The sequence below is a fragment of the Halictus rubicundus genome, chromosome 1, assembly GCF_050948215.1.
Source record: "Halictus rubicundus isolate RS-2024b chromosome 1, iyHalRubi1_principal, whole genome shotgun sequence".
In the NCBI taxonomy this organism is placed as follows: Eukaryota; Metazoa; Arthropoda; class Insecta; order Hymenoptera; family Halictidae; genus Halictus; species Halictus rubicundus.
The window spans coordinates 15,297,416-15,316,766 of NC_135149.1; the positions used below are offsets into that span (position 1 = coordinate 15,297,416).

The 19,351-nt window shown below is 39.3% G+C and overlaps 2 protein-coding genes across 3 annotated transcripts in view; both read left to right on the plus strand.

The window, feature by feature from the left end:
* The window catches only part of LOC143354838 (uncharacterized), a 453,699-nt gene that overhangs the window by 381,355 nt on the left and 52,993 nt on the right, over positions 1-19,351 (plus strand). The gene's annotated exons all lie outside the window — the stretch shown is intronic.
* Nachra7 (nicotinic acetylcholine receptor alpha7 subunit) overlaps positions 1-19,351 on the plus strand; it is a 311,133-nt gene that overhangs the window by 247,233 nt on the left and 44,549 nt on the right. For both annotated transcript variants that reach the window (XM_076788934.1, XM_076788942.1), the window contains exon 4: positions 11,806-11,915. In XM_076788934.1, coding sequence (XP_076645049.1) covers positions 11,806-11,915 — 110 coding nt within the window. The remainder of the gene's footprint in view (positions 1-11,805; positions 11,916-19,351) is intronic.

The following is a 19,351-nucleotide window of genomic DNA, read 5'->3' on the forward strand; positions in this document are numbered from 1 at the left end:
CCAGTTTCCTCTGAGAAAGAGTATATAGTTCAAGTGTTGTAATATTTTATCTCCATTTGATACCACCGAATGTTGTGAATAGTGCTGGAAATATTTCTTGATGCTCGAGCTCGTAACAAAAGGAAACTGAGGGCCCTCGAATGCAAAATATATGCATAGACCAATAAAGAAAGAGGCCTCAAGGTGTGCAAGTAGTATTTATTACGTTGGACTGAAAATGGCATCCATTGAATCAAGCATACAGAACAAAATTAAAATCCATGTATAATAATATTCCTTCAATAAACAATATGTATTCTCATTTATTAAGATAACGGACAATATAAAAAGCCAGCTGAGAAATTAAAAAGCATTATAAAGTGTATATTATTACTGCAGATTTTATGCATTTATGACATAAATGGGAAGATTAAAAACTAAACAGTAATTTAAATTGTGTCGTGGTAATACATTTAAGTTGTATTATTATCAACTTTTTTGAGTTACGACATTTTCGATGAAAATGTAATTTTCTTAGAGAGGATATTTTTTAAAGTTTCAAAACCAGAGGCACAAATTTAAACGTACTGAAGTTGCATTTGAAATGTGTAATTCGACCATCGTTTGAGAGCAAAATTAACGTGAGAAGAGAGATGGCCCCGCGACGCAAGTAACTGCGAAGTCTAAAAGCATAAATGCATTTTTAATTGAAGTATCACCATTCACATTTAAGGAGACGCTGCGCTTGAAATTTTCATCCTACGGGCTATTTCCGGATTAGCAGAATAGCTGAAGATTCTACTGTAATATCCGACGAAGGTCGGTGTTTTATCTCCGAAATGGTTGTTTCATATTGTATTTACCTATATTTGGGAATAAATGCAGGCGGGATGAACTGGGCTACCGAATATATTTTTTGCACTACCAAAAATACAGGGAAAACGGAAAAAATAAATCTGCACTGTAATACCGGATCCAGATAAAACGTGTACAATCAAAAAGAAAAACTTTTTATTCAAAACAAGTACATTTGGCTACCGATGAAATGGGATTTTCCAAAAATGTTGAAATGTTTCATGAGAAGATGAATTGTCACTCGGTGAACGTTCGTTTTTGTCAACTAAAAATTTCTATAGTTAACTTAACACTCTTTTTAATTTATTGGGAGAACGAAAATCATAAGCTGTTTCTTGTTAGCATTGCAAGTGCAAACTTGGCATCTAATACCCTGGCCTGAACTTTCCGCAGGCTCCAAACATAGCTCATGGCAGAATATGCATTATTCATTACGATTCTTTACTCAGGATAACTTCTCTTGTCAATGACTCTTTTCATTTTGGTCCGGTCTTGTTTATCCTCGACTGTAGTTTTACATAGTTTTCTATTCCCTCGTATTTTATCTGCTCTGATATCATGGCTGTCCCCAGTTCGAGCTGCCGTTGGTAGAGAGACGAAGTTAGTACTGCAATTTTTGTTCTCTTTGTGTCGTGGCTCGCCCTGAATACTTGATCCTACTCCATATTGAACACCGGAACTACTGCATGGATCAAAATGACGTTCGAGATCACTTTTACAATTGCTACTTTAACATTACTGCAGGCACATTATTAATTTGTTAGTAATTTTAACATTAGTAATTTTTATAAAACGTGTCAATTTTATCATTTGTAATCTTTAGTACTTTACGTTAATTCAACTGACACTTGCTAAACTTTTTGTTTGATCTCATATGAGATATAATAATACTTAGTAGCTTTTTAGAGATAATTTTTGTCATTCTCTAATTTCTTCTCTCCGAAAGAGTAAATTATAATATGTTATTTCAGAAGCATTATAAATGGATAAAACAGGCAAATAAAGAAGCTATCCCATGGTAGGCCAACCCACCCTAATAATAATACTTATTGATTATATATCACAGATTTTATCGCATAGAAGTGATACTCCCTCAGACCCGCCTACCTCGTCTTACCCAACTTTACCTTATCTTGAAATCTCCAATTCTTATAGCCTGAGGGGACTTCCTACTGAGACGGGAAAAGAATAGGAGACTTTCCTCATCTTTTTTTTTACGGGGAACCATTAAAAATATCAATTTCACGATTAGTCCTAGAATTCGAAATCTCGTGCCATAAGCGTAGAAAAACAACAAAATGTAATTGATTAAGTGAAAAAACAACAAAACATATTGTTGCATATATTTCAGACTAATATATGATAGAAGCGCGCAACATACTCGTAACAAAACATTAATCAAATGCTCTTATTCTTTTACGATTCTTTTATGTGAGTGACTTTTCAATCATGATCTGTTCTGCAATTTGTTTAAGCTCATTAAAATCAATAAAAGAAATTTCTATATTTGTTTTCTATATATAGACTTTCTAATACTTCGTGTAACGGCCCACTCCTGTTACATAACGAGGGGACAAATACTTGCCAATACAAACGGAGACAAGGAGCAGATTAATAAGTAGTTAACAACTTGAAAGGTGTTTCTGAAAAGTTAATACGAAAAGTTGGTCGGATGCGAAAGAATTCCGCCTGCAGCACTTTAAATGAACTTCTCGAATAGTTTGAAACTGGTGCCCCAATTTCGACGGGTGAATCCGACTAATCAGTGTGCGAGCGTGTGTCTGTATGTACGTGTATGCACTATGCAGGTTGGCACGTGTGTGTGTAGATGGAACACGCTGTCGAATCACCGTCGAATCTTCAAGCCCGCGAGCGTTTTAAGTGCTTTCAGTTTCTCTCCGATTCCGCGGTGTTCCTGCGAATGTATCTGTTAATGTCGTTCAACATCTCAAGAGCAGAAATCGAAACAGCAATATCAGGGCTGATCCCCGTGGCGCACAATATCGAAAGCCGGGCAGAAGTTTCGGCCCCCGAGTCTTCGATCGATAACTTTGGAATCCGACCAACTCGCTCCGCTAATCAGCTACAAGTTAAATCACGTGAAAATGTAGTACAGCCAGTTAGTCGTAGTTCGTTGGTTTGTTTGGCTTTTATTGGCGTCACCGGCGCCCTCCCACCGACTTTCCAACCCGCCACATCCGAAGAAATTACTAGAAGAACGCCGTTGTACAAATTGCAACGGGGCAAGTTAATGTCCCGTGAATTTTACAAACGGCGGACCGCCTGTTTGCTTGGATCCATTCGGTAATTTGCGTCTCTTCTACCTTATTTATGGAAAACTGGCTCTGCTTTCTTCTTAATCTGCTCCGTCAGATCTCCATGCTTGTTGAACGGCGTCGCGGCAAATAATTCGTCGATTTGTTTCTCTTTAAACAACAGGTTGGCTAAACTTCACTTCAGGAAACCAGAAATTTTGAACTTTTTCTTATCTAATCCCGCAGATTTCGGCCAAAATATGCCGGAAATACAAGTTTTAATCATAGGGGATCAGTAGTTCAAAAGTTGTGGGTGCAATGATGTGCGATTTTCAGCGTTTTTGACAGGTAACCAAGTCTACGTTATGGATACCACTGTGAGCTTGTGCTGCCATCTAGCGGCTCCATTCGTTAGACCTCGCGCGACTTCTAAACACGCATAACTTTTAAACCAGTGAATTCCTAACATTAAAACTAGGATTTCCACCATTTTCTCGCCAAAGTCTACAGGATTACATAAAAAAAGTTAAAGGTATCTGGCTTCCTGCGGTAAAGTTTAACCAACAGGTTTTTCAAAGATTTTATAATAAAGTAGTAGATTCGGAAAAAAACTGCAGCTGGCCGCATACTTTTCAGGGGCAGTGTATGACAGACGCGGCGGCCCACGTGTTAAAAATATATTAGCCGCAAAGTTCCCGAAGTTTTTGGACACAGCTTGTACATTTGGCTTCTCGACTCGAGCATCGTTCCCCAGAATCGCCGCCATAGCAAAAGTGAATTCCAAGGAAAGCATCTCTCAAGACACTTCAACACCCTCTTTCGCGGCAGAATGTACTATTATCCGGAACACTCTGCTCGCGGAAACGTTAATCGTACGCCATTCGTTACCTTAATGTACGACCCTGCTGACCTATAACTGTTTCGAAGCCGAATGTAAAAGCGAGAAATGGAAGACAGGACAGGCATGCCAATGCAACGTCGTAGATCACGCCGGTAGCAGGACCGCTGCAACCCGTTGATCGTATTAGTGTACCATAAAACAAGGGAGTGGCATTCGGCTGGTTCCGCTACGGCGATAAACGAAATTACTGAGATTCCTCGATTGGCGAAATTTAACGCGGACGTGTCATTAGGTCCTGCGAGATTTCTCTAATACCGAGCAACGGAATGCCCGGGGACACAAGGGGAAGAAAAATCGAAGAAAGAGGGCGGGACGAAAATTCGAGGGAGGAATTTACGATCCCTGTGTAAGGCGACGTCGAAAGTCCTTCGGTGCTTTTCCGGTTCCATTAGGACCGCGCCCGAATGAAATCCCACCGGTTCGATTAACTTTCGTTTCCGTACTCGTCCCCAGACGATTGTCTGCAGGAAAATCGGTCAACTATTTTAATTAATTTCCTGCCCGCGATTGACACCGCGTGACTCTACGCTCTCCGAACACCGTCGACAAACACATTCTTGCGCCGGATCAGTTTCAGGCTCCGCGAATACATTTCTGTTTCGGTTCACTTGCTCGTTTACTCGTCAGAGATTTAAAGGGTTCTGGAAGTCTTTAATCTAAGATTATTGAGGTCGTAAAAATGCTTTCAGTATTCAATGCATTCATTTCTTTCGACGTGCAATGGGATCCAACAAATATTTCAACACCAATTCTTGGTAAATTGTGGACGTTTAAACAGCAATAATTTCGTTAAAAAAAAATAGTACAATAAACTTGAACACATTTCAAAGCTTGAATCCTCTACTTGCTCACTTCACCATTCATCTTTCCCAGAAAAATTTTACATGATGTAGCAGGTGAAAAACTGAACACCCGTTTTTCAAAAATGATATAAATTGAACATTCTGTGAAAACATTGAAAAATTTTATTCGTCATTGAATCTACAGGCGTATTAGTAAAAATGTTCACATTGTTTATCGATGAATATGGCTTTGCTCTTTTGACCAATGTTGTTAACCAGTCGTTCCCGAAGCAAATACGTTGGAATGCATCGGTGTCAAGTTTAAATAAATATCCAGGAAAGCTGTCGAACTGAAGCCAGCGAATATTGGTATTTTCATGCACATGCCGGCATTAATTTCGCCTAAAGGCCAAATGACAATATACGGCACGGACTGGCACGACAAAACATTGAAACATGCGTTTTAAATGGACCGTTCACACTATACTGCACGGACCGGTGCGGACCGGCACGGACAGGCACGAGCAACATTATGCCGAAGAATGTTTTTGCCGGTTCGGTTTGTGCCGGTGTATGTCGATACTGCGCTGCTTTGGCAGAGTGAGAACAAAAGAGGTAGTTTCCTCGTCGCCGTCCGATCCGCTCATTTTGACTATTTGACGTCAACAGATGGCGGTATGTCGCCAGAGCAGTGTAGACATAAAGCATAAACTGTCGTACCGGTTCGTTCCGTTGACAGTACGTGCCGGTCCGTGGCGTATACTGTAAATTGACCTTAATTCGTGGCACGTACGTTTCGAATCTTGGTCCCTTTTCTTATCGTAAAATTTACGGTTGGAATTATCACCAGGTGTCAGTGGAACGTGGGACCATATAATGTTGCTTTATGGCGGCTTGGTTGCAACAAGAGTGCGTCACACGACACATATTAACCCCTTGTGGTTGCGAATTACTTTCCGTTCCGAAGAAACCGAGACCGCAATCACAGCTGCCTCTATAATAGAGATCACAATTATGCAATATTTCACGGGAATAGTTGTACATTCGGAGATAGAGCAATCTCGCATTGTTACAGGAAAACACATGATTAAAATCATTCGTACAAAATCACAATTCCGAGGGCAGCCATAGTAGGAAATTCATTTTACGGCTTAACTGAATTCGATCGTACGGGTCATTAGACTGTTCGCGTTATTTGTAAAGATTCATTGATATGGTTCTAAATAATCTCATGATTCACGTATGTCCATTGATAAATATTACATTTAGCGGACCCAGCTCCAATGACCTTGACCTTAACATATGTTGTTGAAGACGTGATTTTCAACAACTTTTTCCAATACGTGTACAGTGTTTACTCTATATATGTCCGAAATGCCTAGCCGATAATAGTCCCAGAACTATCCCCACTGCCGCGGGGTATACCCCGTGAGGGGCCATTAACCGAGACTTCTAGAGCTTCTAGAACTTCGCTGTGCTTTTCTATGTTAGGCGTGGATCAAAGAACAGTATCTCCTGGCCGATATATGTCCCCGGCTGGACCTGTGTTTTGGACAGAAATCGAGTAAAGACTGCAGCGGTCAGTGTAGATCTACAGTGTAACACTTTGTAACAGAATTAGCAAAGATTTCAATCGAAATGAAATGTTTCTGGATAAATAGTTAATTTACGTCGAGAGTATATTTTCGGACGATTAATTGTTGTTAGTAAGGATGTGTATATAAGAATACAGAATTAAGTGTATAAAGAATTGATGAGCTCGCTAGAAACGTGGAAAGACACCGTCTTCCGGGAATTCCTGTATTTTTCAGTTAACGTCGAGCGAGTCTGGGGGTCAGGGAGCATTTCAGCAGAATCTGTCTCGCCGTCAGTTTTCGTTCCATGACTTTTGCCTTTTCCGCGACCGTGTTTCCATCCCCGCATTCCTAGAAAATTCGTTTTCGTTGTACGTAAAGCGTACGACAAGATTGCGAGCATTTGTCTCCCTCCCAAAGGAGCACAAGCTTCCTCAGTTTTTTCGTGGATAAAGAGATCAATCCTTTGTAATGTATACGGTAAGTGGAGGATCCTTCCCAAAAGGAAGCAATATTACCCGTGAGAGCTGCGCTGCTAAGATTCGCGAAAGGAAACCCTTTCCATAAATTATTTACAAAAAACAATGTCCCGCGAATCGAATTTTTCAATCTCACGTAAACGTCACAATTTCTATCGGTTTTGTAGTCAATCATACCTCACGGACGACGTGAAATTAACCCTTAGGCCAGTGCTCACGATTTTCCGCGGTGTTTAATAAAAGTCATTGCGTGGTTATATTTTTACACCTGGCATCTAAATTAATTTATAATTATTCAGGAAAGAAGAGATAACAATTGCGCTGAAAAATAGTTTTGAAATTCTGGTCTAAAATATGAAATTGTGCTAAAAGGGTTAAATATGTGATTAATTAAAATCTATGTAAAAGCACACTTTGTACAACTTCATTTTCCAACGTGGAGAAAACTTTGCCCGGAATTTTTCGACAGTGAGTTTCATAACGAGTTTACATTATCCTCGACGTTACGGGGTCCTGCATAAACGACACGAAGCCCTACGTCTTCGATGAACAGCGAAGCAGGTTGAATCACCCTATAGAAAATTTTGACCGCCATCCGGGGAATCCCGGAATCGCTGCGACCCAGTTTCCCCGTGGAAGAGTGTACGTTGTTCATATTGTTAGAAGAAAAATGCTGATTCGTGTGTCTGTACGCGACAAGTCCGTCACTGACCCCCCACACAGGTGTCGAGAGTCTCAGGATCAACCCAGCTAAGGTTGCAAGCGAAAAGTCCGATTGACCCAGTAAGGAAGCAGCGCAGTACTATCTAAAAATTATGCTACCGTCTGGACAACGACGCGTCTCGGGAACAGGAAGTTGTGTCAACGAGAAACAAAAAGTGTTTCAGAGGGAAACGGTGCTCCTGCTGACAGCGCTCCTTTCGTGGAAGAGAGCCCGGCCATTTTTAAAGTCCCAACGCTCGAGCTCTGGAGCTCTTCGTGTATAGAATTTTTTACGAAACATCCACAAGTATCTGGGAAATTGTTTTCGTTGCTTCAAAATGCACAGTGTCACTTAAATGTTATTCTTCTAGTCAAATGTCTTGATTATCCAATCACAGTGAAAATAATACAAATAAGTTCTATGTTTCGACAAAATATATTATTTATCGCATTTCTGAGTTACCTTAAAAATTGTAAAAGATAATATGGATTGATGAACAAATGAAACAATGTAAAAGAGAATGATGCGGGTAACAACCCTTATTTTCGATTTTACCTTTTTGTCAATTTGTTGAAACTGAAGAATGCCGAAAGGCGACAAATTGAGAGACGTGAAGGAGAATGATGAGGGGTAACAACCCCTATTTTCGATTTCACTTCTTTGCCAATTTGTGAAAATTAAATTTAATTTGTTCCCAAAATTGTCAAAACTGTTTATAACTAGCAGATGTCTCCGAGTAGTTTTGACGTGGGTAAGGAACCGAGGATAGAAATAAGAGACATAATTGAGAACAGGGTTGGGGCCAACAAGCTGTTCTCTCGGCTCTGTGACGTCCTATTAAAATTAACGTATCACCTAGCGTGAATGGTTGGCGGTTAAATAGCTATCGCAAATTGAGGCGGTGCCTTGTAGACTTTTCATAGGACCCGAATTAAACCGGAAGACGAAATCGCTTGAATATGCCATTTATTTCAAAGCCGCGTTCGTTAGTCATGAACTAATCTCATAATGAGGGGAGCGACGATCCTGTATGCCGGCTTTCCACACGCCTGCGTGCAAATGGATATATAATAAACGGTCTATGCGTGCCGCGTAAACCATCAAGCACAGTGGCTATTATTAATTATCTGCTCGTGTACTCCATCAGTGGCTAATCAATCGGGAGTCAGAGACTAATGGGTGTGAATCTAACAGCCAACACGAAAACGGATCGGGCAACTCTGCGGAGAAGTATTCTACGAGTGTCAGGCTGCGGTTAACGTGGGAAGCCCGTCAATACGACGCTCTTCTCGTCACTTTCCTCGGAGAGAAAAAGGTCAGAGAGAAAAAAAAATAGAAAAAAGCCAACAACTCTTCGTTCTCACTCCCCTGTTGTCCAATTGATGGCCCGTTCGGGGTCACCGAAATCCACCCCTTCGCAAAAGAAACTCAAATTTCTCATTAGGCGTTCGCAATGATCCTCCGGATTAATTTGCAATCGGTGAAATTCAATTTCCATAATTTTTGCAATTTTTCTGCTTCCATACATCAATTAACCCCATGCACTACTGTTTATTTTATAATTATTATGATTAGAAATTCTTCATCGTTCAGAATTTCATAGAAAAAAAAGATAGTTTATATTTATTGTATGACTATGTTATCTCCAAAGGATATACAGTGAATTCTCGATATTTGTCAACAACACGGGTCTTGTCTGCGTCGTGTATCGTCCAGGAGACATACCCGAGCCGTGTTATGTTTACAGTCCACGGCGTCCGAGTCCACTCTAGCTTCGAAGCCCCTCGCGGGGTATACCTCGCGGTAGTGGGGACAATTGGCCTTGGCAACATGTATAGAGAAATGACTGTATATCAACTACTACAAAAATGAATTTTATTTCAAAACGTTCAAAGGAAATTAATAACATACATATTTATTAGACTCTGTTCAGAATTTTCACATTTTGACCGCAAGTTAAGTCAGTAAGGATTTTATGCAATTTTCGTTATAAATACAATTAGCTCTTCGTATTATTTTCTTCGCGAGGATAAGATATACTTTGTCGTCAGGATTAGCAAGAGTTCCATAGTGCTTATTGGTACACAGAAGTTTCCATTAAAGTAATTTTCTACATCAGTCCGTGACACGCTATCTCCAACTGGATCAAGTTACTTCTAAAAGTCCGCAATCATTTCTACACTTCTTCGGAACTCCCCTTTTACTGTCTCTACATTAAGCTCGGTTAATATCTCTCCGTGAAGAAAAATGTTCTGAGAAGAAAATCCGGAGAAATATAAACGACATATTCTCAATCCAAAGGTAACATCGTTAATTTAAAAAATATATTACTATTTTATGTAACTATTTATTTACTCTTGTTCCATTAAATGTTGAAAAATGTTCGAAACTGGGTTGATCACAAACTCGTCTCGCGGGAGTATCAAACTTTTTACTTAGAAAAGCACTTGTTTATGTCTAGATCGATCGCGCAAGGTATGTGAAAGGGTGTGTTGCTACCTTATCGGCGTTCTGTCCACATCGGTTCTTGTCTTAAGCAGGAAGGGACCGAAATACCGAAGTGAAGAGCCCTGCCAAAACTTCGGAACTTTCCAAATCGCCTCGTATTTCTGGCAAAGTCGTGCAAACTGTGGACGAAAGTCTGGAAAATTTCCTCGAAAACTCTGCTGGAAGGTATTAGCACCCTGGAATCGACAGCGCATCCTTCACGGCGAAAGAGCACGGAGACCAAACTATTTAACGTACTCGCGATGCCACGAAATTGGCAACTACCAAATCGGACCTGTTTCGCTCTTCTTCAATTGACAGCACCGAACGCGCCCCGAATGTTCCATCCCTTTTTTTCTCCCTTGTCAGGCGAAGACGTTTCATATTCACCGTTCACCGAGAAACAGTAGTAGGATTCCATTCTTCTTGTTCGCTGTTCCACTAGAATTTTAGGATTGTCTTGGGCAAGCCGGTATTTCAGCTGTCAACAAAGTAGTTGCGGAATTGGAGTTCCTCGAGCCAATTTATTACTTCACACGTTTTAGCGAGCGCCGGTAACTACTAGACTTCCATTTCTTGAAAACCGATGGTTACTGTGAGATGCGAATCTCAAGATGCTGACAGGGGAACATCTGCTATTTAAAAACTTTTCATGTTTGTACAAAAACAATTTTGTTCATTGGGCAATTTTTCTCTTTGTCACTTTTTGGTTTTTTTTTATCGTGATAATGGCCCTAAATGTCACATAATGAATTCTTTATATAGCTCATATACTTTGACAACATTAGTAGATCGTTTAAAAATTGTTGGAGTTATATATGTTATGTATTGTTTTGTTATTTCTCACACTAGGAAACCGGAAATAGTGAAGAGAATTTATTATTTAATGGATAAATTAACACTCGGATAAGTAAACTAATTATAATCACAGCAACAAGTTAGTAAATTGTTTTAGATACAAGCCTGTATTTATATTAACCTTTGAAATAAATTTACAAATTCTGTTAAAATTCCTGTTCTGGTAAACACCCGCATACAAATAGAAGAAATAAACGTGTCGTGGCGCCACAGGCAATGCCCAAGGGGATATATGGGAGTTGAGTAACTTACGGAAAATAGGGTGACAGAATTCGCAAAGATACGTACAATATGCCGTCTTATGATAATACTGTTCCAGACTAGTGACGCCTCAGAAATACAGTATCAAAAGCCGACCATTTCACATCGTTTGATTTTTAATTGGAAAACACTTTATTAACGTTGCAATTTCAATTGAAGAAATTTCAGTGACAGATAAAATGTGTTCATATGTACCATATAAGTACCAGTTTAATAAAACAACAGATTATTCGTGACTTGTGATAATGAACAACTTTTTGATTGAAAATATTTCGCAACGAGTAGAAAAATCAAATATACATTATAATGCACAATAAAATATTTCAGAGTATTTTGAAGTAAATCAAAGTTTGAATAAATAACTCATACTATTGTAACATTTTCTATAATATGACACTATTTATCATATATAGATAGACTGCAGATTTTATACGCTCAATAAATCTACAGAATATTAACTGGGCATTACATACAAAATAATAAAAAAATCAATACGATAATGAATATTTAAGGATGATTTAAATTTATTTTTAATAATTTCATACATCTAACAAAAGAACAATACTCTGATCGGTTTCTCTGCGTGTAAAATGATTTTTTTAAGATCTGCAGTCTAGTTAATGGTATTACGAATTAGGAAAATATTTTTAAAAAATTTTGTTCACTTGCAGGAATGGAATGATGTGAACATGAGATGGAACACGTCGGAGTACGGAGGTGTGAGAGACCTTAGGATCCCGCCAAGCAGACTTTGGAAACCTGACGTTCTCATGTATAACAGGTAATTCAACGCTGCGTTCGCCCGTTTAATATTCATGGAACAATCCGCTTCATTTTTATTACGTTCGACACTAGCTAAAAGGATATTAAAATTCCACCCTACCCTCCCGCCCCTGTGAAGCTTACATGCTCTTAAAGCGTTATAAAGTCTCTTCGGGAACAGCCAATTTTCATTGTAAATAAATAGCTGTTAATTATGTTCATTAGCATTATGCTATCCCTGGCAGAAAGTGTCCGATAAAATCGTTAACTTGATCGCCGAGGGAATTGCTCGTGCACATATTAAAACCGGATAAACAAATGAAATGTACGAGTTAACCGTGAATCGGGAGAATATTCACGAAACGAGACGGGATTATTATTCCTTCAATAAAAATAATACTATGCCCTCTAAAATATTAAAACATTTTTTTCAATGTCCATATCATTCCAGACTCAGCTGTGATGATCGATTTCCTCAAAGAATGGTATTCAGTTTTGCCACTAATGAAAATATTAGAACACTTTCGTCATAAGTATATTTGGTAATGATATTAGAAACAGTAATATTAAGACAAACTTCTGAGATTTTAAATCGTAAAAGTTCGAAGCATATATTTACTATAAATTCTTTAAACATAATGATCAAAAGTAATTCTTAAAACCGACACTAACAATAATAACAAAGGGAGGTTCTTTACATTTGTACGTTCAAGTCTAATTTGTTATTAATCCCTTTCGGCAGTGGTAGAATCTTAAATTTCACAGGCGACATTCTGAGATTTTAGATCGTTGAAGCGTTTACTAAAACTGTAGAAACATAAAAATAAATAATAATTCTTAAAATGAAAATAATAATAACAACGAACTGGTTTCCTTGATATTTGCATATTTAAGCCAGCATTACGACTGTAATTTAGTACGATATATGACGTCTAGCATTTTCCAGGGAAATTGTAAGTCGTGTCCGCGATTGGGCTTTCATCTTTCGTTTGAGCATGCCATCGTGTCCAGTGCATATTAATTTCGCGATGGAATTTCCCCGAGAATACAAAACAAGCTTTGTCTCTGGTTAGCTCGGTTTTATAATGGGAATTATACTTCCGTAGAAGGCGTGGCTCGATTCAAGCTTGGCCATGTTTGCATCTGAATCTGACACCAAGAACACTTTGTGAATAGTTTATTTTGGAAGATGGACAATAACAGTATAAAGCCTGTGATCCTTAGTAGGCCGACTGGTTCGTCGATCGACCGGATTAATGGTAATGGTTAACATAAAAATTTTACTCCGCCGTCGGATCGTTTGTGCTTGAACACGAATGCTCCGAGTTGTTCTCAAACTCCCGAGTTTTCTTTAAACAACTTTGTCCCCTCCCCCCCCCCTTTTCCTGAGCAGAAAAGAAAGTCTCGAGACATAATATTTAAATTTCGTTGCCAGCGATTCAAATGGAAATCAAAGTGTTACAAATTTTCGTCTCGGTGGATGCTCGTTCGGGTTCGCGAAAGTTGAAAGAGCTCTACGTGGAAAAACTATTCCATCCGGAACGCTGATACCGACTATAAATCGAAGTGTCGTTTTGCGACGCCGAATCCTTGTTCCTCAAGTTTACAGTATAGTCAGCGGAATACTATTCTTCTCGTGAAATATACTACCTTCCATGGCACCAACTGTTATTACGCTTCCCCCGAGAAGCACATTTTATAGAATTTATTCAACAGAAGACAAGAAAGAAATTTTATTCCACTTCAATGGCATTTGATTTGGCAAAACGTTCGGCTTCGAAGTTTCCGAATACAAATTCCATCTTCCACAGTAAGTTCGTACAGTTTACAAATCTCCAGTTAATCAATAATCATGCTACATTTATCCATGCAATTTCTAATCTTTCAAATAAAATTTTCTACATATTAAAAGGATGCTTATGTTTACAGAGTTTCAGTATATTCTAATATACAGTAACTTATTTAAACAATCAAGCAGTTGAATCAGTTGCTTGGAGAATCGTTTTCACAGTATTTTACTAAACGCGGTGCCTTTTTCGAAAAGTAATTATTCGAAAAGAGTGGCAATGAAATCTTTGCGATTCTTAAATTTAATGTCTCTCGCTTTTGCGAAATCCAGCATTGCGCTTCCACAAATGCAACACTCGCAGCAAACAGTTAATTCGATCATTTCGTTGACGTGCAATTCCCTTTCGTCTCTATCGTTCTCGCTAATTCGTTGCTCTCATTTTTTGGTGACACCAATGCGACTCTAAATTGCGAAGTTAACAATGCCACTAAAAAATCATTCGCAAAACCGCGATTATCGAACAGCGTTGTTTTCACAAATTACATAGTATGTAATAACCGTCTCACAAACGTGGTTGCCACCCCACTTCTGTCGAACATTTTTTAACGAAAGTTTTGTATTTTATAGATAAAAGTATGGCACAACTTATGTGCTAAATGTTTTTTCATAAATAATCATTTGTTTAAATAAAAAAATTCTCAAACCTTAATCCTCGGACTCCTGCGAGTTCTATGCCTGTGCCGGAGTCATTGCTGACTCACACCGATATTTCTACAGTTTTATTCCGATATAAGACGATGGCTCGGGACCAGTTTTCGTCGTATTTCGGACGTGGGTACCTATCCGGCTTGACTTTGCTCAGAATTATATCTTATGTCGCTCTAGCTTATCCCCACCGCGACGGGTCACGAATGACTCCGCTACAGCATGCGGAGGGTTGAACATTGCAATTGCAACATGCTAAGATAAATAATAAGACAAATAAAAGTATAGTTGTTGTATTTCTATTACTTTGAAATTAAAAAGAACGCTTTTCGTGAAAAAACCGAATTATCGCGCGATTCCGCTAATGTACGCTGTAACGCAGACAAAGCCTGGATAATTGCAGATAATACAAATTAAAAGGAAGTAAGAGTAATGCGCATTACAATTCACATCGAGTCTGAAGGGGTTTAACCGTGCCGTTTTAAGAGATGAACGGCCAAGTTAATATTTTTACGAGTTCTTGTTGCGCAGTATAAAGCAATTTACTCGATTTACTGGAGAGATAAGTACAACATCAATTTAATGAGAGGGATTAAGTGTGAACGCGAAAATAGAAAAGAGGTGTATAGCGTGCTCATTAAAAACCTGTACAAGGTGTATGTGGAACAGTGATATAACCGAGAAGATTGTCTTACGTTCAACCATTTGAACTGGTGATGAAAAGACAGCTGTGATGAAGACGATACGAGACACTCATGGCTCTCGTGGAAAAGTTATTTTACGGTCCCCGTTTAAGTTAATACGGCTATACGCTTCAAGGTCAATTTACACTATACGGCACGGACCGGCCGTACGTACCACCACCGGCACAACAAAACATTGAACCATGCGTTTTAAATGGAACCGTTCACACTTGTACTGTGCGGACCGGCACGGACCGCCAAGGGAAGGTCAACGTGTAAATTGACCTTGTAACATCTGACTAATCGAAAACAACATAGTCGCATATTATCTATGCGTGTGCAAAACATTTGTATATCTAATTTTTGTGAACACATTCTTTAATGTAGCACGAATTAACACTACTTTTCAATTTTGAATACTGTTGGTCCTCAACGAAATTTCCACTTGATTCAATAATTGATAACGTCTACGTCGCAACTTTCTAATGTATTGGCAAGCGGTAGACGAAAGAAAATCACGGTTATTTGCAGATGGGAAGTTCGGCGGCTTTGCTCTGCCCGCGGATTTACAAGATCGAGCGAGCAGGTTTATTCTCGAACAGCGTGTTTCTCACGGAGATCGTTTCGCCGTCGAATAATTAATTTTACATTCGATATCTACGATATATTGGGGGGAGGGGGTGGCAGGGCGTTGGCTCTAGGTGCATTCAAAGCGATTTGGCGCTGACCAACTTCCGTTGCACAATTGCCCTCAAACGCAGGGGCCAATATTAATCTCTGTGCCTGCGCGTAGATTGTCGTCGGGGTCGTCTCGCAAAGATGGTGTACAACGCGGCTGAATCGCGTCGAGGATCGATCAATTAGCCGCTTTGTCGCCTTGTCACGCCGCGTTTCTCGCGTGCTCCACTTTTCACCGGCTCTCTCGAACGAACGAGTGGATGTGCTCGTTTATTCTGTTTTAATTCACGAGCTGCGACGCCGCCGTCGACAAGATACACGCCGATCTCGCAAGGAACGCTGTTCAATTCCTATCAGAAACGAAAACTACCCAAGTGAACGAAAACTGTTCGAATATCCCTGATATTTCGTGAAATACCCGAATCGGTGAGACAGTTTGATTTTTATACCGATATCAGACCAATGAAGTCACACCGAGACGGATTATTACCGATATCGATATGAATAGATACAGTTTTCTTTCGATATAAGACCTCGTCTGCAATACGTCGAAAGCAGTCCGGAGCCATCGTCTTGTATCGAATGAAGACTGTGTTTACTCGATATATGTTCAAAACATAGGTCTTAGAAACCCTAACACGGTTCTTAAAAATATTTTTTAATATTAAATATATCTTATATTAAATAAAGATATATTAAACATACCTTATAATCGTAAATTAAAAAATCTAGAACCCGTAATTTTGATTCGACATTTCTAAATTGCCAAGTTAAATATGCATTACATTTTATGATATTAATTCTTTTTTCACTTAGGTAAGCAACATACACGTACCCAGTTGTTGTGAATATGATTACTAAAGAAATTGTTTAAAATTAACACGAATGGGGGAAGTGTGTTTTACTGTAAATTTTAAATGAAACACTTAAAATGGTAGTTGATGCAAACAAAATTGAAAAACAAATTCAGAATTAATGTCGCACGGCCATCATGATTCGAAGTTCCGCCTCGAAAGTTTCCAATCTTCTGCGTTCTGTATCGTTTGAGGTCATTCAATGTGGTGTACATAACAGCCAGTAATTGTGTATCGCGTCGATCGAACTGCCTACGAAACTTTCGCCGGGTAACCGGTTGCAAAGTTTGTTAGAATAAATAGCATGGCGACAGCAACACGATCACGTACGGGCTAACGCTCTATGGCAACCCACACTTCAAAATGGAGGCTATCCCGTAGCATCGTGTTATGAATCTATATGAACAACGAGATTCTCCCCTGCTCACCTCGGCAGCATAACTCGAATAATATTTACGATTAAGCACTTCAGGACCGTCTAGGTCGACACACAGTGACACCGTGATTGTTCAAACGGTAAAGACTTTTCTCTTTACCGCCGCTCATCAAATGTGAATGCTATTTCTAGCGCGGATAACCTCTTATCAGAATAATCAACGCTCTTTAAACTATATAATGATTTTAATTCCATGCAGCTTGAATCTCATTTACTGTGGTTTACTGCTGTTAAAATTTTATGCGATGGGTTGAACAGAAGAAGGAATAATAATAGAAAATTCCGTTAATAAAATTATTTCAACACGTGTTATAAAGATCCCAGTTTCTCCTTTTGGTAAAAATCCAACTTTCTAAGATTAAAAAATTACTTGGTTTAGTAATTAAAAAATTAATTGGAAATGTTTAGAATAGAGATGATTTACACTTGAAGGAGATACTGAACGGAAAAGGATATTACTAAATAAAATTGAATATTATATTAATATTTGATTTTTTGGAGCTCACTGATCGAACAACCATGTGAATGGAAAGTTTAACGAATGAGCGATTAAGCGTTAGTAAAAGCGCTGCAAAAATATTATATGAGTAAATGCCGGACTGCGCAATATTTCTATATGCCAGAGAACATATTATGTGAACATACAAAGCTGCGCACCATGGCTCAATGGTGTCTATAGATAAGGCTCTCTTGCACGCTCCAGCCCTTCCCTATGCATTATGGGTATTTTCATCAATCCTACTGAATGAAGCATTGCCGCGTATTTATGAATCACCCGCTGTGAACATTAATTTAAAAGGCTTTGTGAAATCATTGTAACAAAATCAATGCACGCGATCACTATAATGCACCCACATAAATTGCTCAGCTTATATTCGACCATATACAGGGTGTGACCGGACGGGTGGTACAAACGGGCAGAGGATGATTCTACATGTAAAAATAAATCGGAAAAAACGAATACCAATTTTTCGTTCGACGTCTCGTTTTCGAGAAAACCGATTCTGAAAATGCAGCAAATACGCATGTTATTAGTTAAGAATCGTCTGACGCGTCTGACCATGGCCAACCAATTCTACTTCCTGCATATATTAGGATAATAATACTACAGCACGCGAAACCGACAGGATCTTTAAACTCGATTTTCTCGAAAAACTGTTATTCCTTTTTTTCGACTTACAATTAGTTTTATATGTAGAATCATCCTCTGCCCGGTTGTACCACCTGTCCGGTCACACCCCGTATACAAAAAAAAAATGAGAACCGAACGAACACATTCAACGAATAATTCATAGCTCGGATTCATTATTAATGTTGTTAAATTGCAGTTTATTAAATATCTTCTGGTTGGTGGGTATATCAACCAGAATCAATATCAATGTATTAATACTAGAATAAACTATAGATCATAGCGTTCATTATCAAGTAATTAATAATATTAACACTGATGGCTTATGTGAATGAAGTAAATAACACCTGTGTGTAAAGCACAAAATTCGCGCAACATTAAACACGTATTTAAAAAACTATTCCTGTTTAAAGGGTGTGCCAATACTTCGGTCCGTCACTATAATTATTTCGACCCCTGCAGGGGACATTACTACGAGCCTCTGGCAACAGTAGAACCATTTAAGATAAGGAAGTCGGGCTCGTGCATCAGACCAGAGCCGGGCAACTTCTTCCTCGTCCCCCACCATTAGTTTTCCGGCTCTCCCACTCTTGAACACCATCAGTGTCGCCAGATCAAGTCCCCACTCTAACTCCCCCTCCTATCGCGCTATTCCCCCCACGCTTCCGCCGCAGCCCGGTCACGTGACGCGTTTCGTCTTTGTCGTGTGTACTCCTCTACTGGCAGAGAGAGGGTAACGTTTTCCCCTCAATTAGTCCTCCCTCCCCTCATCTAGCGACACTGCTCCTAGCTTGACTTTATCGCCAGAGCCGAGGAACTGGGTCCCGCGGGCCCCACGCTATTTCTTTCATAGGATACCAGTCGAATGGTGGGGGACGCTGGTAAGCACTGAGAACAGGGGAAAGGAACAGTGTGCGGCCTATGGCTCTGCATTAGATCATTAACAGATAGCTAACGAAAAATCAGTGTATGGTTCTTATCGGAATACTTTTTCCTGAAGGGGTCGCGTGGAATTTCTGCGAATACAGTAATTCAAACCTTAAACAGCCCTCCATTACTGCTTTCTGCGTGGTCGGAGGGACATTTTCGCGAGGAAAAGAAGGAAGTAGGTAAAAGAACAAGACCGGTATCTCCACTTTCCTTGCGCTTCTTTTCTCCTCGCAGGTGGTCCACGCCGCGCT